Source organism: Python bivittatus, unplaced genomic scaffold, assembly GCF_059951505.1.
Source record: "Python bivittatus isolate LINGU-HERP-01145 unplaced genomic scaffold, Pbiv_v1 ctg000340_np1212, whole genome shotgun sequence".
Classification (NCBI taxonomy): domain Eukaryota; kingdom Metazoa; phylum Chordata; class Lepidosauria; order Squamata; family Pythonidae; genus Python; species Python bivittatus.
Window position 1 is genome coordinate 5,212,144 of NW_028277056.1, and position 25,171 is coordinate 5,237,314.

The following is a 25,171-nucleotide window of genomic DNA, read 5'->3' on the forward strand; positions in this document are numbered from 1 at the left end:
CATCACCATCATCATCATTATTAAATAAATAATTATGCATTATTAATAAATTATTATTAATAAATTATTATTATCATTATCATTATTATTATTATTTATAGGCACCTTAGGTGCAATCCCAAAACATCTGGAGCACCACTTGAATACCATCAGCACTGACATAATCACCATCAGTCCATTGCAAAAGGTAGCTTGACTTGGAACAGCTTATATCTTGCGCTGACACCTTTAACACCATCAAACAACAACATCTGCCTCAGGTCCTTGGGAAGGACTTGACAGGTGGATAAAAATGCCAAATCCAGTCTAAACATCTGGCTGACTGTGCGACCAACTATAATAATAAAACATGAAGCAACACACAACACTCATGGCTTACCGTTGGATGTAGTTCCAACATTTTCAGGCACAATACTCCTTCTCCTACCATGCCTAGGGCCTAAATGATAAAGAAGGTATTATTTAGCAGGAGAGTTTCAGGGTACACTAGAGAAAAGGCTGAAGACTGAAAATGTGTTTCATACTCTGGGTGGAGAATCCTACTTGGGTGCCTAATGCAGAAGTCCCAGATTAAATTCTGTACTTCAAAGGATCAAACAGCAGGTGACAGGAAAGACTGTTATGGGACCAATGCCACCAGGAAGACCTCAGGCCAAGCATCTTCCTTTGGACCAACGCTGGGTACCTGGCCCCAGAGAAGGAAGGGCTCAGCTCACCACTTTGCAACGGAGCTGAAGTATGTTGCTCAACATTCTTGGGATTCCGAGCTGCCCGCCGTAACTTCTTTTTCCGTTTCCACCTGGAATGAAATACATTCACGAGTTACCAAGCTTGCCGTCCCCCCCACCACCACCCTTTGCAGCCATGGGACGGTAACAGCCATGGCCTTCCTCAAGGGGTTCTCATAAGCATTCACGACAAAACGTTGCAGGCGGGATTGGAAAGGCCCGGAATGGGCTATCTAAATGCGCAAGGATTGGCTCTGCTTGCGTTCTAACAGGACTGGATGCAAAATGTGGCCCTTAAAGAAGCAAGGGGACCTTGGTCAGCTTGTTGTCAACCACCGATAATCCATGCAGAGAGAGGCACAATGTTAAGGGTCATAAATATATCAACAAACAAGCCCCCTGTATGGACTTGTCTTTAAAATTGCTAAAGCACCATCTGCAGTGATCTTCAAGAGCTTTTGGAGCCCGACAGAGGAGGGGGGTTAAATTGGTCCCTCTGTGTGCTTTCTCTGACACACACACACTTTCCATCCACACATTTGGGCCTCTGTGTCCGGGAAACCACAGAAACAAGAGGCAAAAAATAACAGATGGAGCATAAACACCTAAAAGATCTCCCCTTGAGCCAGCTGTTGTGCAATAGGGCACAAAGATGTAATGGCTGCAGCTGGTATTTTCTCAAAATTAATAAAGGCGAAGAAGAATGCTGCCCTGTTTCTTCTGTGCCTAACAGCAAAAGGAGACCTTTTTTCATCAGTCTTGGACGGGCAAGTCACCCACGATAATCACCCGAGCCGTTTCTGTGGTTTACTGAGGAGCTGTAAAAATCTCCCCATAGCTGCACCAAATTCATATCTTTGCAATAATCCTATAAGAGAAGTCAGTATTATTATGGCCAAATGAAGAATATGGAACATGTCGTTTCCATTTATTCAGTTTACAGTCATTGACCAAAAGAAGGGGAGGGAAGGGAAGGGAAGGGAAGGGAAGGGAAGGGAAGGGAAGGGAAGGGAGGAAGGGAGGAAGGGAGGAAGGGAGGAAGGGAGGAAGGAAGGAAGGAAGGAAGGAAGGAAGGAAGGAAGGAAGGAAGGAAGGAAGGAGGGAGGGAGGGAGGGAGGGAGGGAGGGAGGGAAGGGAAGGGAAGGGAAGGGAAGGGAAGGGAAGGGAAAAACATGTTTTTTATTTTTTGTTTGTTTTTGTTTGTTTGTTTGTTTGTTTGTTTGTTTGACAGCTGACTAAAAGAAAAGAAAACACAGGAGGCAGCTAGGATTTTTATCCAAGGGCAGAATATTCCTCTTGCTGGATCAGACTTCAGCTTCTGATATTAAAGACAGCAAAACAGTTGGCTGATCAGTACAACCCTACAGTACATCTTTGGCAGTAGCCAACCTGCTTTGCTGCCTTTAAAACCAGAAACCAGAGTCTGATCCAGCAAGAGGTCATCCAGATGCCCACGGATAAAAATCCTAGCTGCTTTTTTCCCCCTTTCCTTTTAGTTGGCTTTTTTAAAAAAACAAAAACGTGGTTTTTCTTTTCTTTTTCTTTCTGTGTTTTGGTCTGTGGCCATAAATTGAATAAATGAACAAGAAAAATGAACAATAGTGAAGGTTGAAGAAAGATTTGGCCTTGGGAACTCAGTCTCTTGAAACAAACTATTCAGGTAGTCCTCGCTTAACAACCACAATAGGGACCAGAAAATTTGTTGTTAAGCGGTTGTTAAGCGAGTCACGCCTGATTTTACAACCTTTTTTGCAGAGGTCATTAAGCGAATCACCACGGCCGTTAAGCAAATCACGTGGTTCTCCATTGATTTTGCTTGCTGAAAGCTGACTGGGAAGGTCGCAAATGGCGACCACATCAGGGACACTGCAACCGTCGTAAGTGCAAGCTGGTTGCCAAGCACCCAGATCGCAATCATGTGACCACGGGGATGCTGCAACAATTGTAAGTGCGAGGACTAGTTGTTAAGTCCCTTTGTTCAGCACCGTTGTAACTTCAAATGGTCACTAAACAAATGGTCATTAAGTGAGGACTACCTCTACATTAATGTGGTGGATCTATGAACCACAGTCCTTCCCCTCTTGGCCGTTATGTTGAATATGTAAAACTGAATGCGTGAAGGGTTTGCAATCTCTGTGGGGGGAAGGAACAAGCATCACAAAAAGCTGACATGAAGTACCGCACTTTGTCCAAACTTCAACATTGATCCATATTGGCATTTACCAGCGAATAATAAAGAGGAGAGGTATGAAGAAGATAGCCAGCATGTCTGTTGCAACCCATATGGTTTTATATTTCTGGGGAGTCTGTAACAGAAGAGCAAACAAAATGGCATCAATTTGCAAGATGAAATGGCTTGGCAATACTGTCAAGAGCTTAAAAAATAAAAACATTAACATGCAAAACAGGAGAACATGCAGACAAGCATATGCTAAGAATTTAGAAACAAAATGCAGCGTTTAGCTAAAATATTTGTGAGGAGCACTCATTCTTTGATATAAAAATCCATTCATGGTTCCTTCCCCACCATATTTTTTCAGTTATCTAATTTTTTTCTTCGTTCACTGTACTTACTAGACAGCTGGGGTCACCACCTCTCCTTTCCATCCAACACAGATGAGGTGGTAGCGTTCTGAACCAGTGCTAGGGCAGGGTAATAGATTGGATGAGGGCCAATAGACTCAATCCACATCAGACAGAAATACTGTTTGTGGATGGGGCAAGTCCAGCTGAGGGGCGCCTTGCTTGTCCTGGAGGGGTTGGTGCACACACTACAGGAGCAGGTTTGACGTTGCTCCTAGATCCACCACTGGAACTAGAGCCACAGGTGGCCTCGGTGGCCAAGAGTGCTTTTCATCAGCATTGCTAGATTTACAACTGTGAGCTTATGTGGGCAGAGACACCCTTGCAACAGTTATTCATGCTCTACCAATTTCCAGGTGGGATTATTGCAATATGTCATTTTGAAAACTGTCTTGGAAATGTCGCTTAGTTCAGACAAGAACGGCTAGGCTGACCCTGGCCAATATGACTACATTATGCTAGTTCTTCACCAACTACGCTGGCTGCCAGCAGGTTTCTGGTTCCAATTAAAAGTGCTGGGTTGACTGAGAGGAGCTGAAGCAGCATCTCCTCCCAAGTGGACCTACATGGGCTTTAAGATCTTCTAATGAGGCCCTCCTCTAGGCCTCTTCCCCTCCAAAGGAAGTGAGTTGGGCCTCTACAAGAGTGAGACCTTTCTCAGTGGTGGCCCCCCAATTATGGAACGCTGTCCCCAGTGAGGCTCAACTGGCACCCGCATTAGCATCATTTGGGTGCCAAGCTTTCTATCTTCCCAGGCTTTCTAATCCTATTTTAATTTGCAATGGTATTTTCATTTGTATTGTCCTAGATTATAATGACCACCTTGCTGCTGCCTAGTTTGCATGGTGTCTTCATTTTGTATTTTATTTTTTTGTACATGTTTTAATTGTATATGTTTTCTATGAAGCGCTCAGAGAATTTGAATAGTGGGCGGCTTAAACTGGAAAAATAATATAAAATTAACAAGCAAGTGTGAGATTACTACAACGACCTTACAGGTATGTCTTTTATTATAAAGGACAGCCCTTTATTTCCAAAAGCTGTCCTTTAGATTTATTTAGTTTTCAAAAACTCACTTTTGTCCTTTATTTTGATCATACAAATGGTACCACCTAATGCAAAATCTTCCACATTCATGTGAAAAACATGGAAATTGAATTGTTTTACATCTACTGTTTGATTTTAGATATTTTTATTAGAATAGGCATTTTTGTAAAGGTTTTCTTGGTTTTGCTATTGAATTTTCCTTTGTCAAGCAAAGTTATAAACGTATACTGTACAATTAAAATGTTTTATCCTTAGGAACCTCTTTCAGATTTGCCCTTTTTCAGGTGGGCTCCTTTATTTTTTCCAAGAAAATAGGGTCACCGTAAAGATTACCGAAGTGGATATATTTGCTAAAATGCCCATCCCTAATGCAGACATCTCTGTCTCCAGATCTGAGCAGGGGCAGAGACCCCTCTCTTGGGCCCCAGCAATAGAAGCAAAGAGTTAAGACCCTGAGCTGAGAATATTTGGGAGACAGAAATATGTGAACACACCTACTGAAACCAGGACCTATCTAGAACAAGGCAGAAGGGAGTCTTCAGCTCCCTCAAAGCTCTCGGTCTCAGAATTTCCTTATGGAATTCCCCATTTTTATCACCCTCCCAGTAACCTGATCTGCTGGGAGAAGTTCTATCCCAGTGGCGTTTTAGTCTTCTCTTCAAAATCTTCCCTTTTAGGTAGTCCTTCCCCAGCCATCCTGTTCCCCTAAAATATTTCTAGTTTTTAAAAATCAGCCACCAGCAAATTGAGCTTGGCTTAAGGAAGACTTCACTTTTAATTGCTAACAAGATTTTCCTTTCCTTCCTGGTGCCATTCATTTTTTTTCCTTGGACTCCAGATTCCAGGAAATTTGGTTCTCTGGAACCTGGACCATAAGAGCAGCGAATGAAGAGGACTGCTAAACACCTATTGAGACCAGGACCTATCTAGAACAAGGCAGAAGGGAGTCTTCAGCTCCCTCAAAGCTCTCGGTCTCAGCTAATCTCATTCTCACTGCTCAACTGGCAGCTGCCTTGAGCTCCAAGTAATGCACAAGTTGTCCTCCCAAAGCAGGAATGGGCAACCCCTTATGTCCATGACTGGAAGTGGGGGCACCTCCATGAGGTAAGAGATGTTTCCTCTACTTACCAAGAAGAAGAAAGGCTGGCTAATGTTGCCCAGAGCGTGCACAGCGTCAGTAGTTACCGATTTAGCTCCGTAGCACCAAGCCAAGGAGTAGAGCCATGGTTCGCTGACCACCCAGAGGTTGGTGGTGATGTTGGCTTCAGCATATTTCCTTTCAAGAAAGCATCATGAGATCCCCTTAGATGACCGAGAACATTCCATGGAGATTGACCCTAAAAGTCTGCCTCAGAAATCAGGCACCATTTTTCTCTTTTCCCAGAGAGTTCTTTACCGAATATCTACCGTAGTCAACCTTCGGTAGTCCAAATTGAGTTTTCTAATGTTCCTCAGTCGGAGGTCTTCAATGGGGTCTGCAGAAGATGATATATGTTGGAATCCAGGAGCCATAACCTGAATGTAACGCCGACTTGGGTTATGCAACCAGAGGACCTGTGATGCACAGAACAGCAGTACTTGACGTTTTTTCTTTTCCTCCTACATTTTCTAAAAAGCATTTTCAGAATTGATAGTCGAGGAGGAGGAGGAGGAGGAGGAGGAGGAGGAGGTGGAGGAGGAGGAGGAGGAGGAGGAGGAGGAGGAGGAGGAGGAGGAGGAGGAGGAAAAAAAGAGCTATTCCATATTAGCAGGCCAAGAAGTTCCCCCTTAGCCATAGAAACTCACTGACTTGCTGCAAGTCCTTCTCACACTTAGCCCAATCTATCTTGCAGGGTTACCACTGTAGAGATAAACTCAACCCCCCCTAAAAAAAATTCCTTGAGCCTGGCATGCTTGGGGGAGACAGAAAAGTCAAGGTGCCAACTCCAACCAAGTGCTCAAAACCCATCCCTTTTTACTTGTGTCTTTGAGCGCACGGTTGTGACTCCCATCTTGGCTTCATTCACCCCCTTCCTGCAGATACCCTTGCGTTGACCTCTCCAAGAATGGTGGTAGAAATTAAAGGAGCAAATAAATGGTTAAATAATCCCAAGAGGACACCTTTCAGGCAGTGGATGTAAAGGAGAACAGTTCCTTGGCGTGAATGAGAAGAAGAAGACCCCCGCATACCAAATTGGGTTTAATCTTAGATTCTTTCCGGAGCACTTCTATAGTTCTCGTGATCCAGTTATTTCTGTAAGGATGATACTTTGGAGGGCGATACAGATCAAAGAGGACCAGTTTATTTGCCTTGTTTGCAAGGGTCAAGAAATCGCTGAATTTGAAAATCCCCTGATTCTTTGCCAGTTCTTCATCTTCAGCTGAGAGTGGGGGCATGTCGTAGAATGGTCTGTTCTAGGTTAAAAAAATGCACAGCAGTCAGGCAGTATTACACCAGTTTTTAAATAAAACCTGAAGTCTATTCTATTAATTCAGTTCAATTGTTCAACTGGCACCCAATCCATTAATTAACATTACACTGAGGTTCAAACCAGTCCGGGATTAAAAAAAAAATAGGGCAGTTGCTGAAAAAATAAACACAGCAAATCAAAGCACAGAGCACGAGAGGGAATGTTGTTGGAAGAGAGACCTTTGGGGCTGGGGAAGAAATAGGACTAGGCTCAAATATTGGTAAGGACAAGCCCATGAATATTCCAGGGTCAATCTTATCTGGGAAAAGGACAGAGCTCTTCAGTCTTTGTGGGGAGCCCCGGAGATGACCTTGGAGAAGCCATCCAGAAGCTGTGAGGATGCAGAAGATGTGGAGCCCAGGGGGGTGGGAAAGTGGGGAAAGAGAGCCTGAAGGCTGCTGATGGGAGTTTTCCTTCCTTGTGGTTTCCCTGGGACCTTAAGAGAGCAAAGGACCACAAAGGAGATAAAAGAGGAATGTTGGAAGCACAGAATGAGGGTGTTGGTGGAAGAAAGGCAACACCAAAACAATTGGTGGAGTGAGCAATGAGACTTGAAAACTGCCACAGCTGAGAAAGGAGCACCAGAGCCTTCTGGCCTTACAGGTCTTCCCACAATGCAGACTAATTACTGCCAGCCAGCAACAAGTCATGGATTCCTCCCTTCTACAAACTGATAAGGACTGGAAGGTGGAGAAGCAACTCTGCAGAAGGGAGAAATTACCAGGCTATGTCAGACATCAGCAGGACCTCCTTTAATGGTATGTGGGGAAAACCTTGGGAGACAGGGCGAAGAGATGCTGCCAAGGGAACAGTCAGATAAGAGACAGGTTAGCCCGCAGCAGGAAAGTGGGAAGGGCAAGAGATTCAGAAGGGATCCTCCCAGTTTCCTGGGCTGTAAAGGAGATGGGGTGGGGGGAGGAGAGAATTGTACTTGCAGACTGGCAAGATTGATGTCAGCCTTACCAGGTAGACCAGACAGGAAACACAATCAGATGAGCTAATTCTACTTTATTGTAAAGCTACATTGACAAAATCTTTGTACAATTGTACAATTCTCCTGCCATCTCCTTTACAGCCTGACAAACTAGGGAGGGTCCCTTCTGAGCCTCTTTCTCCACCCATTATGCAGCTGTGGGCTATGCCGTCTCTTATCTGACCCTTCCTTAGGCAGCGTCTCTTTGCCCTGTCTCCCAGGGTCTTTCCCACATTCCATTACATCTACAGAAGTATAAGGGCTGGGTGTATGGTAAAAGGACATCAAGACCTGAGTAAAAGGAACAGAATTCCCATTCCTTAAAAGTGAAGGCTAAGAAGGAACTGGGGTCATCCTGTCTTTGTTGCTAGAAAAGATGAGCAGTTAAGAACACAGGGTAAAGGGCAAACTGTAACTTTATTCAGTATTGTCACTCATAGCTATAACATTGTCACTTATAAATATATTATTAGGCATAGATAAGCTGTATATATAATAGGTTTAACACATTAGAAGTGTATATACTATAAGTATATATATATATTGGAATTATATATATATTGGGAATGCTGTTGTAGTAGATTCCTGTACATGGCAGGGTGTTGACTAGAGCAGTGTTTTTCAACCTTGGCGACTTTAAGATGGGTGGACTTCAACTCCCAGAATTCCCCAGCCAGCATGCTGGCTGGGGAATTCTGAGAGTTGAAGTCCATCCATCTTAAAGTCGCCAAGGTTGAAAAACACTGACTTTGGGTCTTTCTGTGGAGTTGGTTTCCTGATCAGGTCCACCTTGTAGGGTTGACATCAGTCTTACAAGTTTTCCCATCCTCCCCTCTGCCTTCTGGAATGCCCCTTTATGGGATCAACTCAGAGCCTCGCCCAGTCCTGGGATTCTCCTTCCCAACAACTCTACCTTGAGAAACCACTGTCCAGCATTCAGTTGCTTCAAGACTGCCCAGGAGAAATACGCAGGGTCCTCATCACTTAAATGTGGGAGAAGCTTGCCAACATTGGTGGTCCTTCTTAAGCTGTGGTCATGCATAAGGAAGGGGACGCCATCATAGCTGTCCAAAAAGAAGAACAACATCACGTATGGAGATGGCCACCTAGGTTATCTGCAAGGCTTCACCATTTCTTTCCAGGAGAAGGTCAGAATCGAGATGTCCTTCACACATACGCTCTCAGACAGGAAGCACTTCAGGTAATTGCTGCTCTTAACATCTTTCATGGCTATTATCCCATTGGATACTGTGGTTTGGATGACCTCTTTTCCTCTCCTATTCTTAAACATATGTCCTGTGATTGACCTGCCTTTTTCAATTAACCCCTGGAAGAGAGGTTGCTTAGACAAGCCAGCTCTTCCTATTTACTCTGGCAAGCTGTGAGATAACAAACGTCCAGCTCTAACCTCAGTCGGATCATCATTTCCCTCTTTTGTCCTAGCAGGACTCCAGAGAGACACTTAATCCTCATCAAGATCTAACCTTCCTTTGCTGATGCCTAAACTAAGCCACTTTGGGGGGAATGGAGGGGGAAAGAGGGTTGCAGGGCTATCCAACTTGCCCAAGGAAAGCAGCCCCTTGGAGAGTCAAATTCTAGAGACGTCCTCCCCACAATGGAGGAAGAGCCCCTGGGGCTGTACGTCATTAATGGGGACAATTTAAATAAACACGTTGCTGTTCGTTTCGGTCCTGGCACCTCTTTTAATGTCCTCCTGCTTCAGTATCCGTCCTGCAAATTCTAAATTAGCCGGCAACTCAAGAATGTCAGAAAACAACGCATTTACTCTTTCTCAACTTAATTTTACTGGATCTGTTAAGAAAAAGTTATCTGGGGGATGCAGAGAAGAAAACCATCTTGAGATATCAAAATGCAAAACAACATCAAAAGATAAATTAGGACAACATTGTTCAGGGGAGATTCAAAAGGCCCTAAAATAAAGGCCCTGGGAAAATACCAACATCTTCAGCTATTGCTGAATGACCGGTGTGCACAGAATCATGGAGTCATGGAGCTGAGAAGGGCCATTGAGGTCCTGAATCCAATCCTGGAAATTGTATTGACAAATCCTCTTCATTTCAACATGGTGGAAATCCACAGTTCTTCTAAAGATACTCCACTGATCTTTCCGATCCCATCCATCCACCATATTCATTGTCTTTCCCTTCATCTACTTCCCTCATTCTTGCCAAATATTGGGGTTTTTTTCCTAGTATCATTCGCTTGTATCAAATGCCCAAGTATGGGAGTCTCTGTGGCTCATTGACTCAAGGGAGCGGAGAACCTTGATTTGATCCAGAATTGATTGACTGGTTCTTCCTGCAGCCCACAGGACTCTCAGGAGCCTCCAGATCCACCTCCTTTCTTCTCCTCTTCCTCAATGTGCAGCTTTCACAGTCATGCATTACCGCTGGAAAGCTGTTGCTTTCAATATTCTGATCTTCGTTGTCGTAGAACCATCCTTCAGGACCTTGTGTAACTCTGTCAAGCCTTCCTCCTTAGATTTCATTTCTTCCACGTCTCCAGCATGCTGTCTGTTCTTGAACCCAAGAAAATAAAACTATCTATACTAGTGTTTCTCAGCCTTGGCAGCTTGAAGATGTGCAGACTTCAACTCCCAGAATTCCCCAGCCAGCAGAATTCTGGGAGTTGAAGTCCACACATCTTCAAGCTGCCAAGGTTGAGAAACACTGACCTATACGTTCACTTCCTTGCCATCAACTATGAGTTCACTAAATATGCTGATCGATGTTAATATTGTCTTCATATTTAAATAGTTAGCCAGATTTTTCACCTTCCATTTTTTATTTTGCTAATGAGATATCCTAAGGGCAATTCCCCACAGCAGCACTGGAACCAGCTGAAATCAGAAACTGCTGGGTAGATTTCAATCATACTGCAGCTTTGGCATCAATGCTGCCCAGCTGTTCTGTTTGGATACCACCAAAAAATCATGTCCCATGATCTCCAGCTGATGCCTCCCCCTGCTTATTTATCCTTCCCACCCAGGTTGGAAAAGCACCAGCAACTTTCATTTCTCTGGGAAGGTCTTTGCCCAGACAATGGTGGATCTTCTCTATGAGCCCCCCCCCCCCAATCTTACAGGGCTGTTGGGGGGAAAAAAGGAGGAGGGAGCTCTCTGTACGCTGCCTGGAGCTCCTGCGTGAAAGGCAGGATATAAATCTAGCAGACAAACAAGGTTCATGGTGGGAACAGTTAACACGGAATGGGAAGCACTAACCTACCTCACAGGGTTAAGACTCTACTGTTTGGGTCCACCTAACCTACCTCACAGGGTTAAGACTGCTTTTTTAAGGAAATGCTGCTATTTCAGAACTGTGGCTAAAGAGATTTGCCATGATCGAGCAACGGAGCACTCTTACCTAATGGTGACATCTGTCTCCAAACCGTCAGCACCATAATCAATGGTTTTCACAAACGACATCTCGGTGTTTTCAGGAGCCACCTAGGACGAAAATCGAACATCAGGGTTTGGCAAGATTCAATGACGCTGGGACTGAGTTAGCACAAGCACCTCACCATGATTACATGGAGCAGATTTTAACCATCTGAAGTAGCTCTCTCAATTGTGCATAGCTGGGAGGTGCAAAGGGAGAAGATGGGAAGGGAGTTTTAGCCCTGTCTTCTCTTGCTTCTGGATTAAAAAAAAAAAATCTTTTCCAGCAAGAATGCTGATGCCTTTTACCCAATTCCATGGTTCAGATCTGACCAGGCCCCTCTGCGACTGGAATCTAAAACAAACTTTAGACCAATCCTGTGCAATCTATCATTTCCTTTACATGCTATCTAACATTTAGGCTCTTTTCTCCCTAGACTTAATGGACCCGCCTTTCTTAAAATATGCCTCATATTAGGTCTCCAGAAGACTTGAATGCAATATAGGTAGTCCTCGACTTAGGACCATTCATTCAGCGATCCCTGCACGGACTCCCTGAGCCTCCCCACATCTTCTTCACACCCTTGTGCACCCTCCTGCTCCCTCTCCTTGCCACGCCTCCCCCACCCCCTCCCCCACCCCCTCACACCCCCGCGCACCTTCTCCAAGCCTTGTGGTACCTCCCTCACACCCACTCACACCCTCCCACACCCTCCCTGACCCTTGCTGCACCTCCCTCCCCGAGTCTTGCCATGTTTCCCTCTCCCTCTTGCACACCCTCCTGCACTCTCCCTATCTTCCCTGTGCCTCCCCCACACCCTCGTGCATCCCCTCACACACCCACACCTTCTCCAAGCCTTGCCACGCCTCCCTTGCACCCTCTCACACCCTCCCACACCCTCCCTTACTCTCGCCGTGCCTCCCCCGCACCCTCACACATCCTCTCACCCCCCAACAACTTTCTTGAGCCTTGCCATATCTCCCCTGCACCCTCACACACACCTTCACACCCCCACGAACCCTCCCCAAGCCTTGCCGTACCTCTCTGCATACTCCCCACACCTCCCCCACACCCCGTGCACCCTCTCACACCCTCAACCCGGCAGCAGCCACTTACCTGCCTGCCGGCCTGCCTGCAACCCGTCTGGGACTTGCAACTTCCTGATGGCTTCCCCATAGACTTGGTTGTGGGAAGCCACCAGGAAGTTGCCTCACCTAACGACCGTGGGATTCAGTTAACAACGGCAACCGGGACTGCAGGGATTGCCATCACTAAGTGATACGGCCGCACTTTATGACTGCACTGCTTAACAACAGAAATTCCGGTCCCAATTGCCGTCGTAAGTCAAAGACTACCTGTAGTAGAAATAAAAAAAAGAGAAGAGCTATCTGAGCAAGCTTTAGTTTAGAAATTGTTTAGAAATGAAAAGTAGAAGTTAGTAGAAGAGCTTTGTGCATGTAAAAAATCAGGACTGAACTCTTTCAGGAAGGGAGGGAGGGAGGGAGGGAGGAATTCAAACTACAAAATTTGGAGAAGCTTTTTTTCCCAATTTGATGTCCTCAGATATATTGGATGCTGCTTTATAACACACTGTTGTTCTGCAGCCCCAATCCCCTTCCTGCTCTATCTGAGACTTAGGGTTTTTTTTTTCCCTCCCCGACTTCCAGACCTGCCTCGTAAAACAGAGGACTGATGGGAAGACCCTCTATCTAGTTCTATCTTGGTGGTCACAGAATCAAAGAACGTAAGGCTTGGAAAGGACCTTGCAGACCCTCTCGTTCAGCCCCCTGCCCTGTGCTGGGACCACAACATCTCTGACAAGCGGCCATTTTGCTTGACGCCTGAGCTCCAGAACCTGAACTTCTTGGCTTGAGGATTGCTTCCACCATGAACCCATTGAAGGCCCAATCCTGTTCTTCTTAGCTGGGGGCCTGTCTTGCACCCTAACCCAACTGCATTCTTCACTCAGGCATGGACCAGCTCCTACAGATACGGCCACCGTGTCCGAGGGCTCAGTCGTTATTGGAGTTCTGGTTTCCACAAATCTGGAGGGAACCTGCTACAGAAAGGTTCTTTCAATAGCACCTCTTCTTTGGCTGCTGAAGGTACTTTCTGCTCAACCTACCATTGGTGCTCCTCTGTGACCTATCAGGCCTGGCTTGGGACCCAGCGTCCCCTTCTCCCGGATGCAGGGTGAATACATCCCCAGGGGAACGAAGATAAGGAAAACAAGGACGACCAGGTAAGGAGTAAGAACTAACACCTGTAGAACTGAAGAAGATAAAAGAAATCAATTTGGGTGATTAGACCATTAAATTGCAGCAATGGCAAATCTTAGTGGGTATATTCAGAGACAGGACCCCTGCACATATTCCCAGGGAATAGGTTTGTTGGATAAGTGTATGTGGACAGCAAAGTGGAGTTTGTCAGCAAGGGGCTCCCTAATGTCTCAATCAACAGTTTGTGTGTAGCTAACCTGAGAGCTGGGGCAGTATAATGGAATGTGGGAAAGACCTTGGGAGACGGGGCCAAGAGACACTGCCAAGGGAATGGTCAGATAAGAGACAGCATAGCCCACAGCTGGATAGCGGGTGGGGCAAGAGGCTCAGAAGGATCCTCCCTAGTTTTTGGGCTGTAAAGGGACAGGGGTGGGGGAGAAAAGTACTTTCAGACTTGCAAGATTGATGTCAGCCTTGTGGAGTAAACCAGACAGGAAACATGACCAGATGAGCTAATTTTACTTTATTGTAAGGCTACATTAACAGAATCTTGCAAGTCTGAAAGTACAAATCTCCCCCCAGTTCCTTTACAGACCAAGAAATTAACCTTAAGATGTGTGGACTTCAACTCCCAGAATTCCCCAGCCAGCCATGCTGGCTGGGGAATTCTGGGAGTTGAAGTCCATACAGCTTAAAGTTGTCAAGGTTGAGAAGCACTGATCTAATCTAATATTGGTAGCCATTTTCTAGGACTTTAGGCAGAAACTCTTTTCCATCATCTATTTTCATGGATGATCTTAATAGAAGAATGATGCTGAGGTCTTTTACATGCAAAGCTGATGGACTTTCATTAACAGAAGTTTCATTTCTGCTATATAAATCCATGATGGAAATTTATGGACTAAGTAGTAAAGGTTCTTCTCAGTGAAAGACTATCCCTTGATGGTAGACTTCTGCTCTTGAAAACATGGCTTCCTCCTCCTCCTACAAGCATCAGGAGAACATGAGCTTCTGCCTCGCTTTTCAGAATCAGCTTGAAGGTTCTGACCACAGAACATCCATTTTTGATGCTAAAGACTCTTAGACAGTGGGTGAATTGTTATTAGCTGGAGATACAGTACCTTTATCACGTACCCGGAAGAAATGCAGCGCCACCGGCCAGGCCAAGAGGACCATGGTGAATATGGCAACCACGTGAAGAAAAGGAGCTGTCACCTGTTAGGAAGAAGAAAGAAACCATAAAAAGTTTAAAATCTCTTCATTCCATCATCATCACCACCACTAAGGATTCCATAGATGGAAATCCTGAAGGGAAAAACAGTTTAGGAGGGATGGGAAATTCTGAAAAATTAGATACATACAATACCAAACAGAAAGAAAAAAGGGAGGCACCTGAGAAGACCAGAGTGGTTGCATCAAGAGCTCTCTGATAAACTGAGAACAAAAAGGACAGGTTTTAAAGAAATGGAAAGAGGGCCAAAAGCAGAATATCAGGAAAGAGTCCAGATTTGCAAGGATGGGGTCAAGAAGGCTGAGGTTCAGAATGAGCTGGGGCTGAATGCCAAAAAGCACAGCGTTCTTTGGGTAGGTGCAGAACAAGAGTTGAATCAAGGAAATTCTTGACCTGCTGCTTGGAGAAGATAGCAAGACTGTGATGCACAACAGGGAGAAGGCTGAACTGCTTTATTTTACACCTGTCTTTTCACAAAGGGAAAAGGTGGTCCAACCTGTCAGAAACTGTATCATGGGGGGCGGGGGGAGAGAGAAATTTAGGCCAAAATAGGCAAAGAATTGGTGAGAGAATACCTTGCTGCTTTGAATAAATTCCAGGCTCCGGGACCAGAAATTACATCTTAGGGAGCTAAAGGAAATAGAGGATGTCAAAGATTACCACCGCCTGTAATGTTTGAGATCTTCTGGAGTACAGGGAAAGTGCCAGGAGATTGGAGAAGAGCTAATGTTGTTCTAATCTTTTAAAAAGAGGAAAAGTAGACCCAGGAAACTACAGACCAGTCAGGTTGACCTCAATACCTGGGGAAAATCCTCAAAACGTTCATCAAGCAATGGGTTTGCAAGTATAGTACTTAGAAAGGAACAAGATGATTACTAGAGGCCAACATGAGTTTGTTAAAAATAGGTTGGGCCAGACTAATTTTACCACTTGCTTTTCTTTCTTTCTTTCTTTCTTTCTTTCTTTCTTTCTTTCTTTCTTTCTTTCTTTCTTTCTTTCTTTCTCTCTTTCTTTCTTTCTTTCTTTCTTTCTTTCTTTCTTTCTTTCTTTCTTTCTTTCTTTCTTTCTTTCTTTCTTTCTTTCTTTCTTTCTTTCTTTGACAAAGTAACTAGAATAATAGGCCAAGGGAATGCTGTGGATGTTTGGCACTAGATTTCAGTGAGGTATTTGCTAAAGTTTGCCATAGCTTCTTTCCTGATGAAATGGAATTACATGGAATGGACGGTCCCACTGCCAGATGGATTTGCAATTGGTTGAACAACTGTACTCAACATTTTTATAAATAGTTTAGATAAAGAGATAGAAGGGTTATTTAGCAAATTTGCAGGCGACACAAATCTAACATCTCAAAAGACAGGTTTTAAAGGATCTTGATAGATTTGAACGTTGGGACTTTTCTGAAAAAATGCAGTTCAGTAGCAAGAAATGTAGGGTTCTCCACTTAGGTAAGAAAGATCAAATGTACTAATTCATGTTAGGCAGTACCTGGCTCAGCAGTAATACTTGTGAGAAGGATCTGGATATCTTGGGGCACCACAGATTAACCATGAGCCAGCAGTGTGCTGCAACTGCCAAAAGAGCCAATGCAGTCTTGGACTGCATCAAGAGAGGTATAATGTTGAGACCACAGGAAGTGACAATTCTGCTGTCTGCTGTACTGGTCAGACCACACCTGGAATACTGTGTCCAGTTTTGGCTGCCCCACAATATAAGAAGGAGGTTGAGGAACTGGAAAAAGTACAGAGAAGAACAGCAAAGATGGTGAGGAGCTTGGAAGCCAAATCTCATGAAGAACAGTTAAAAAAAACTGGGTATGTTTAGCCTAAAGAAGAGAAGGCCAAGGGGAGACACGATAGAAGTCTTTTAATATATGAAGGGATGTCCCAGGGAAGAAGGTAGGGATTTATTCTCCATAGTGCCTGAAAGTAGGATAAGGATCAACAGGTGGAAGCTTTACAGAGAGAGCTCCAAACTTGAAATTAAGAGGCATTTCCTGACTACAAGAGCTATTAAGCAGTGGAACAGCCTCCCTCCTGAAGTCATGGATGCTCCATCACTGGAGGCCATCAAAGGATGGACAGCTATTTGTCTGGGATGGTCTGAGGATTCCTTCCCTGGGCAGGGGGTTGGACTGGAAGACCTCCAAGGTCCCTTCCAACTGTATGATTTCATGATTCTACTAATGGAACAAGCCTACAATATTTAAACTGTCCAGTTGATCAGCAAATGAGAAAGATGTCACCAGGGACAGATTGAGATGGAAGGCCTTTGTCCAGATTGTCACCAGGAGTTGGGTCTGTCTTGATGGGACCTACTTACAATTAGAGAGCATCAGGTTGAGGAGGGGCATCAGTGGGGAGGAGGGGAAGATGTCAAAAAATTTCAGTGGTGGCCGTGACCATGTCATCGAAGCCACACACCTTTCATCCATGCGCCCCCAACTCCTTGACTCTTTTTTTTAACCCTCCCCCCTTGAATGCCCTGAGGGTGGGGAAGGTTAATGTATATACCAGGGATTAAAAGCTATATTTTATATCGCATTCCATTTTCCACGGATGAGTATCCCCCTCCAGTTTTCAAAACATCATGCCAGTGTGAGATCTTTAGAATGTCTTACCTGGAATGACAAATAGAACGTGTGCCATTGACGTTTCCAGAACAGGGATATGACGGTTAAGCCAGTGATGGAAAGAAACAGGGTGAATAGTGTCACTCCCTAAAGAGATCAGCCATGATTCATTATTCATCGGTTCTATGTGGTTTCAGCAAACACCTAGCCTTCCTTCAAGGCTTCCAGATTAATCATTTCAAGGCCACCTGAAGTCCTTAGAGGAAAACTCCACCACTTCTGGTGTGAAATCTACCTTTCGGGGGTGAGGGGCAGACAGGGGAGAATAAATGCACTGGGGCTGCTCATCTGTGTGTACCTTCGAGTCAATCTTGACTCCTGGCGACTGCCTGAACAAGTCCCTGAAGTTTTCTTGGCAAGATTTTCAGAAGTGGTTTGCCATTGCCTCCTTCCTGAGACTGAGAACGAGTGACTGGCCCAAAGTCACCCAATTGGCTTCCATGCCTAAGGCAGGACGAGAACTCTTGGTCTCCTGGTTTCTAGCCTGATGCCTTCACCACTACACCAAACTGACTCTCTCTGGATCCTCATACCTGTGCCAAAAGCTGGACTGCCCGAAGGACTTTTTACGTGTCAGCAATCACTTCCCACTAGGGAAGAATTTAGAAAGAAAAATCATTTCCATGCTATATGTCAACCAGGTGTATGTATGTTAACAATTGTATATCCATGATTCATTGGGCTGTTCGTTCATTGGCCAAGGGGTGGGGCAACGTCCCCAGCTGGCCAATGCCCACGGCTACCCTAACACCAATGGGGCATTTGACCCAACGTACTGTGCCTCAGTTTACCCAGCAGGACACATTCCAGGACAGATTTTCCCAGATTGGAAGGAGATGGCAATTGGGCAGGAGGTTAAATGAATTACCTTGTGGCACCAATGCAGTTCCAGCTCTTGACTTTCAAACAGTAGTAAAACAGCTATAAACTGTAAAATAATGGCACACGCTTAGTTGTAGCCAAGCTTACCGAACCATTGGCTATGGGGGAAATCAAGACATTAGTTTTCCCTAATAATTCTCAGCCTCATAACTCACAGAGGCCTGAGAGCTATTCAACGAAAGACTGGAGAAGGATGAAGTCTTTCACAATTTACACTTTGTGGTAGCAGGCATAAATTCCATTGCTACCAGATATGAAGGAAAACTGTCCGTGACTTGCATAATAGCTTGGACTCTACTGCAGAAGGACCGTACAATATTCTGTATTTGAAGATGAACTATTCCCCACTTGCAAGTTAGAAATAGTTTCTCCCTAGATTAGTGAGAGAACCGGGCTGTGTGAAATGCGCTCCCCTGTCTGTTTCTACACGTCTATGCTCACACCCATCTGTGCATTGAGAATATCCAGCAACAGGGGAGATCTGGGTGCAAATCATTGCTCTAATGCAAACGTTTTTGGAATGACTTCCAGCTCTTCAGATATTTTCTCTTGTCTTTAGTTCAGCCGTTCACAGGCTGGTGGCCTTCCAGAAGGGTAAATTTCAATTCAACTGGGAGTTGAAATATGGTATATACCCATAGATGAACCGAGAATGTTAGGTGCCAAAATGCACCCCCAAAATTGGGTTTGGCTTATCCGCAGATAGGCCTATCCGTGAATATATACAATAGTACTTTTTTACAGTCCCCATATTTCCCCTATATACTTGTGGATAAGCCCATCTGCAGATAAGCAGATCCTCAAAGTTTGAAACAAAATACCATGAAAAACGCAGGTCAGCTTATCTGCGGGTAGCACATTTTTCACGGCATTTTGGTTAAAAATTCAAGGGTCAGCTTACCTGCTGAGAGGCTTATATGAGAGTATATACAGTAAGCACATCTGGAAGGCTGGGGAGGAAGGATGTGCCGTTCTTTAAGTCTGTTTTCAGATCTCTTCATTAAACCAAAGACATTGCCTATCAGTTAGATCAAACTGTCTCAATGGGTTTATTCCCAAGTAGAAAAATCCATTTGGCAACCAAAATTCTTTCAGACATATTAACTATGATAAAGGAAACACCTAGACTTTCTAATACAGTGGATATGTGGACTTCTGAGTGGCTGGGGAATTCTGGGAGTTGAAGTCCACACATCTTCAAGTTCCCAAGGTTGAGAAACATTGCTCTAATATTTCTCTTCAGCATCTGAAATTGCACTTAAGGGATTTTTTTAAAAATTAGGGGACAGCATTGAAATATGTAACTTCATCATCCTTATATTTGCAAATACTATCCCAATCAGAAATGAGCAACCATTTTTTGGTCAGGATGGAGTGCCCTTTTTGAAATACAACTTTCTTTCAGCCTCTGAGGACCTCAACAAGTTATTTCATTTATTTATTTATTTATTTAAGCAATTTATATGGCCACCCAACTCATTCACGGTGACTCCGGGCGGCTTACAGGAATAAAGTGATGACATCTGTGGAAGTGGGTGAGGCTGAAATATTGACCATGTTCTTTTTCAAAATCAAAGTAGATCCTAACACAGAACTGAGGGCTGGGGAAAAAAGAAGCATTAAGGGAAGGTATGATAAAAAAAAATAATAAAATGAGCAGAAACTTGATGAGAAAGCTTGCAGACTAATTTGGGAACCCCCGGAGTCTATGTTCAGTTCACAAGTAAGAGGGTCATCTGGAGGAATGTCAAAAAATTCAAGATAACAGATGCAACAATTTGCTACCGTTTTTACTTTTCTGACACCCCTTCACTCCCCATGGACACTACAGACAAGTAGAAGCATTGATCCCACTAAGCTTATAATATTTTCTTCTGCTGGAAACCTTTCACCAGAGTCTCAAGGAGAAAGTTATTCCAGCTAGATTGTTAGGGAATGTGGAAATATCTTGAGTTGGGATTTTAAGGGTGGAAAATTGGCTATACCTAGCAAAATCAATATCCCCAGTTTGAACATGGGGCCTTCTGAATGCAAACCATGGTCTCTACTTCTGAGCTTCACTCTTCACACATTTGATCTTTCACACAACTAGCTTCACACCTTCCATTAAATTTTGGCCAACAGCTTCTTCGCTGTCTTTTGGGGAAGTCTTTCATCAAAGAAAGATTGGACTTACGATTAAGAAAAAAAGGTAGGAGAACAGGAATACAGCCAGGAACAGGAGGAAAGTCGACCAGTGAAACCAGTAGCCTAAATTTATGAAGCTGTACCTAAAAAGATAACACAGAACAATGACATTTAGGAAAAGAATTCATTGTTGAGTAGGAAATGACAAAATAGGGACTTGGTTTCATTTCTTCTTCCCAAGCTAGTGATATGAGTCTGAATGGTATGATGTGAAACTCATTCTGCTGTGGGCAATCCACTGTTGGGTTAAAGCAGAGGTTCTTAGCTTTTTGGTATCATGGACCCCTTTGAGAATCTGGTTTCACTACCAACCCCTTCTTAAAATAATTGCCTTTGAATGCATAGAATAAAATACAGAGATAGCCACTGCATTGCAAAGGAAACCCGGTGTGCTCAAATACAGTTAGCAAAATATTTCAGAATAACAAATAGTAATGTATGTGCTTCTGATTAATCCTTTAAATCAGTGTTTCTCAACCTTGGCAACTTGAAGATGTGTGGACTTGGCTGGCTGGGGAATTCTGGGAGTGGAAGTCCACACATCTTCAAGTTGCCAAGGTTGAGAAACACTGATTTAAATCAATAATGATACCCTTTTTTTAGGGCAGAACAGTGAGATTATTTTCTTTTACTTTATTTACCCAAATAATTCTTCTATTAAAATTTTTAAAAAATTTAAAAAATCATTTACATAAATAATAAATAATTATATACATAATTACTTTACGGCTTCCCTCAATCATTGAATGAAGAAGCTCAATTTCAGTGAGGGTACTGAAAAGGACGTTGTAATTTTTTTCCCATCCAAGTTCATGGACCCCCTGAAATCTATCCACTGATACATACCCCCAGGGATCCTGGGATCTGGTTGAAGCAACTTTGTGTTAAAGGCTTTCCCCCATGCCTGCCACAAAGATTTTAAACTAGCCGAGTTAAGTCTGGGGGTCTTGGGCCAAAGCTACCTGAGTGTGAATCCATGACTGAATGCCTGGAGACCTGTTCGCCTGGGTGTGAAGCTTGCCCTCACTAGCCTATCTTGGATGGGTAAACTTATGAAACTATTACAGAGCAATCATATTCCCCAAGTTGGGAAATCATAGTTTGCTATTTGTCAAGTCCTTTCTAAGCATCAGCTTCCCAACACGGCAGATACGTGGGTCTGCAAGGGGTGGACGAGTGATGCCACGAGCATCATGACCTCGTGCAACGACACAAATTGTGGAGGGTAGGCCACGTGCGTGACGATGCGACTGATGCAGATGACACAATTTACATGAGAAGGTCACGGTGCAAGTAACATCAGCAGAGGTTTTCGCAGGGGCCTTGGTGGCCCTTGAATGAAAGGGAGCCAGATGCTTCACAACAGGCCTTCATAATTTGGGGGCTGCTTGTCATTGTCCCAGGCACGCGTTCGGGGATGAAGGGAGCAGTAATCCAAATTATCGGGAACATACTAGCTTGGGAAATAGCAGCGGGTGGGGGGTGTCCTTTATTTCAACAGCTGCAATCCCAACCACTCCCGTCCCCACACCGAGTCCTTTGGAAAAGTTTGGTGCCCAAGGCGTGGGGGAATATCTACAATACTGCCAGGACGGTGAGAAAAATCAAAGCTGGAAAATCATTTTAAATAATCCCCAGGCATGAGCCTCGGAAGGCCATGACACCTGTTCAATTACAGCCTGAGTTTCTTCTCAGGGTAATCCTATACAGTCAAAAAAAAGCCCCAGGATGCCAGGGCCCCGTAGATCCACCAAAAGATCGCATCCTGGAATGGGAAGTGATCCTTGGGAGGTCATCTAGTCCAACCCCTTGTTCAGTGCCATAAAAGGGCCCGAGCCTTTGGAACTGGAATCTAGGAGAGGTCATTTGGTTTAGCTGAGCCTGAAATTTGAAGGCACAGTTCCTGCTTCTGTTTTTTTATACGGCTTGGAGTCCTGAATAAGAACAGGCTTTTCCTCAGTTCCTGTGCTGGAACCATACTTTTGTCATAGCCTCTGTCAGTCTTTCTCAACCATGGCCACTTCAAGATGTATGGACTTCAACGCCCAGAATTCCCCAGCCAGGTGTCCTTTAAATCCAGCTGACTGTTAAATCCAGCCATCTGTTAAATCCAACTGTCTGTTAAATCCAAATTAATGTAATTGATCTGACCGCTGCCCTTTTCTCGATGCATTATATTCTTGGGCTGGCTCTGCTTTTAAAATGCAGACTCTGCTAACTATTTCAACCTACTACTGAAATCTATGAGGTCAGGATCCCTGACCTAATTCTTCACACAGTTCTTCGGTTGGCTTGCAAGTTGGATGCTTGTACCGTATTCTTAACTTGGCTACAAATTAGGTGGCCTGCTGCTTAATTAGGCCTAAGAAGGGAAGTTTGCAACGGGGTATGTACAGTAGTGGACAATCTGGCTTCTGGAAGACCTATCAACCTTTTTCCTTTCGGAGAAATCCTCAGTAAGCCTCCGGCACTTTCATTTAAATTATGAGATTTCTTGTGGGCGGCTATAACTCTGCGGAGGTTAGGCTGATGAGAAATTCTGCTTAGCACCCCTGGCCTGGAGGCTAAAAATGTCTGGGAGGGGAGTGTGAGGTGAGTTCCCCATCCAACTTGCTGCCTTCCTCCCAGATATGACCATGCACTTGATTGGAGATCATTGACCTCCTTGGAATCTGGAGTCTTCTTTTCATTAGCCTCCACTGAGATCAGCTCCAGCATGAATGAACATTCCCATTGTCATTGCTGGGGAAGCAAAAACTATCTTCCCCCAAAGTGGTGATTCATTATCTACCCAAAATTAGTTCTTTCCTACTGGGATTAGGCTTTGAAAAGGCATCCATTATATAAGAAAGAGAGGAAATTGTGTGAACACGAGCACACATGGAGAGACCCCTGTGGCAGTGGGCACATATAATACTACCTCCTCTCTTCTCGTTATTAGTAATAAGTCCCTTTGGGCACTTACCAGTCAAAGCTATTGTAGTCATTCCTTGCTTCTCCCCACATATACAGAAAGACAAAGGAAGAGCCGAACGTTAAAACCAAGAGGGAGAAACATATGCACTCTCCCTATAAGTAAAAATTGGAGGGAAAGGCATTAAGCTTAGTCTTTGAGAGGAACTTCCGTGTAACCTGAAATGTTGGCTGAGGAGGCTGCCCCAGAGAATTTAGACTTATCTCCAGTTTCCGGGGTTGCGCCAACCTGCTTGGGCCCACCCTCACAAAAGCGAAAAAGCAAACAAAATGCCCATTTGCAACATCCAGCAGAAGAGGGGGGAAAATCAAATTAACAAAAACCTCCACTTAATGGACCATTCTGGGTGGAAAGGGTGTCCTTTAAATCCAACTGTCTGTTAAATCCAAATTCATGTAATTGACCTCCTTTACCTTACTTGCAATTATGTAATTGACATGTTTACATCATTTGTGCCAATTTGTATCATTTGCAGCAAGGGAATGTTACAAATGATGGAACAACATCTGTTATGTTATGATGCAAACATCATAAATTGTATCAATTATCTGGATTACTTCGGAAATAATTAGTGTCCAGTGTTTAGGAGGGAAGCCTGAATTAAAATTTTGCCTATTGCATCCAAAGTCTGTTGAATGAAGTTGCTGAGAACTGAGGGTTCACTGTTCCTGGATATACTAAGTAATAAACATTTGTATTTAAGACATTATCAAATTGGTTTGTGGTTTACATTAAAAAAAATGTTTCGTTTTACTGCAGAGTCAGCTAGATCATCTCAACAGATTTTACAGGTTTTAAGTACATAAATTGTTATGCATTTACCAAATTGGAACCTGGATATTTTGCTGTTTTACACTGGTCATTGACCGAAATAAAGTTTGTTCTGTTCTACTGCAGATTCAAATGCAGAAATAAAAAAACTCAGATTTCTAACACAGCTGGGATCGCAGAGATCCAGAACTGCTTCCGTACTAGCACAGCGGGCTGGAATCCTTCCATACAGCTGGACTTCCATGTTGCCATTGTAAAATGGGTGGGCCTTTGATCATATAGGTGTGGCCACCATCTTGACTTTTTTACCACCTACCCCACGGACACCACTGGTCTGACACCACAGTGTGAAGGAGATTAGAAACAGCTATTGCCATTTTCACCAAAACCTGCAGGCTTGGGTTCACACAACAAGGAAGACTAGGTTAAAATGGACGCAGCATGTTGTGGGAACTTAGGTATTTTGTCATTATGCCCAAACCAGAGCTATAGTTTGGTCAATAGCAGTTTACCTCCACTTTCCCCCACATTGTCCCATTGAGCTGTATGGAACTCCCAACCCTATGATCCTTAGTTCTGTGACACACTGAAGAACTAGACATCTCAGAGAGGGAAATGTTGCCATTACCTTTTTGCAACACCAATGTCCTGGTTTAATCCTTTTGCGCTTCTGGGCCTGCCACTGGCAGCTGTACAATCCAGCCAGGCAAGAAATGAAGGTTTCATATTTAGAGCTTTTGAGCAAACGCTTCTTAGCCTTTTTGAGCTTCCTCAACTTGGATTTCTTGACACGGGCAGGATAGTCCTCCATCTATAGAACTTCTACCTTTTTAGCCTGGAAGGTGAATTCAACAAGGAAGATGGCTCAACAGTTTGGACAGGAATGGAGAAGAGATGTAGGGCTCATCCCCTAACCTCAGCATGAACACGCCCCTGTATTTATTTTTATGATCTGTTTATTTATCAAATTTTTAGAGCCGCCCATCTACCCAAGGAACCATTATTATATGACAGGTCCTCATCATAGCGTTGCCCTTGCCCCATCTCCAGATCACAGCAGAAACTGCTTAAAGCTGTCTTTAGTCATTCAAAAAAGAAG

The 25,171-nt window shown here is 44.1% G+C and overlaps 1 protein-coding gene across 1 annotated transcript; it reads right to left on the reverse strand.

Moving 5' to 3' along the window:
* Window positions 1-2,109: 2,109 nt before the first annotated feature.
* Window positions 2,110-24,883, reverse strand: GDPD4 (glycerophosphodiester phosphodiesterase domain containing 4). The gene is made up of 13 exons (XM_025172699.2): window positions 24,701-24,883; window positions 23,293-23,396; window positions 20,317-20,410; window positions 18,127-18,186; window positions 17,247-17,345; window positions 14,520-14,613; window positions 13,305-13,450; window positions 11,165-11,247; window positions 8,695-8,845; window positions 6,528-6,752; window positions 5,755-5,912; window positions 5,487-5,634; window positions 2,110-3,034 (listed from the first exon to the last, which is right to left on the reverse strand). Exons 1-13 carry the CDS (start codon window positions 24,881-24,883, stop codon window positions 2,948-2,950), a joined length of 1,632 nt encoding a protein of 543 aa, XP_025028467.2. The 3' UTR covers window positions 2,110-2,947.
* Between the last annotated feature and the right edge of the window lie 288 nt (window positions 24,884-25,171).

Bases quoted from the DNA above. Each gene is read 5' to 3' on its own strand.
- GDPD4 (XM_025172699.2), bottom strand. From the start codon at position 24,883: ATGGAGGACTATCCTGCCCGTGTCAAGAAATCCAAGTTGAGGAAGCTC. The intron at 5,913-6,527 runs GTATGCGGGGGT...TGTGCATCACAG, and splicing joins CTAAGATTAAACCCAATTTG to GTCCTCTGGTTGCATAACCC. The intron at 3,035-5,486 runs GTAAGTAGAGGA...CTTCTGTTACAG, and splicing joins GCCAGCCTTTCTTCTTCTTG to ACTCCCCAGAAATATAAAAC.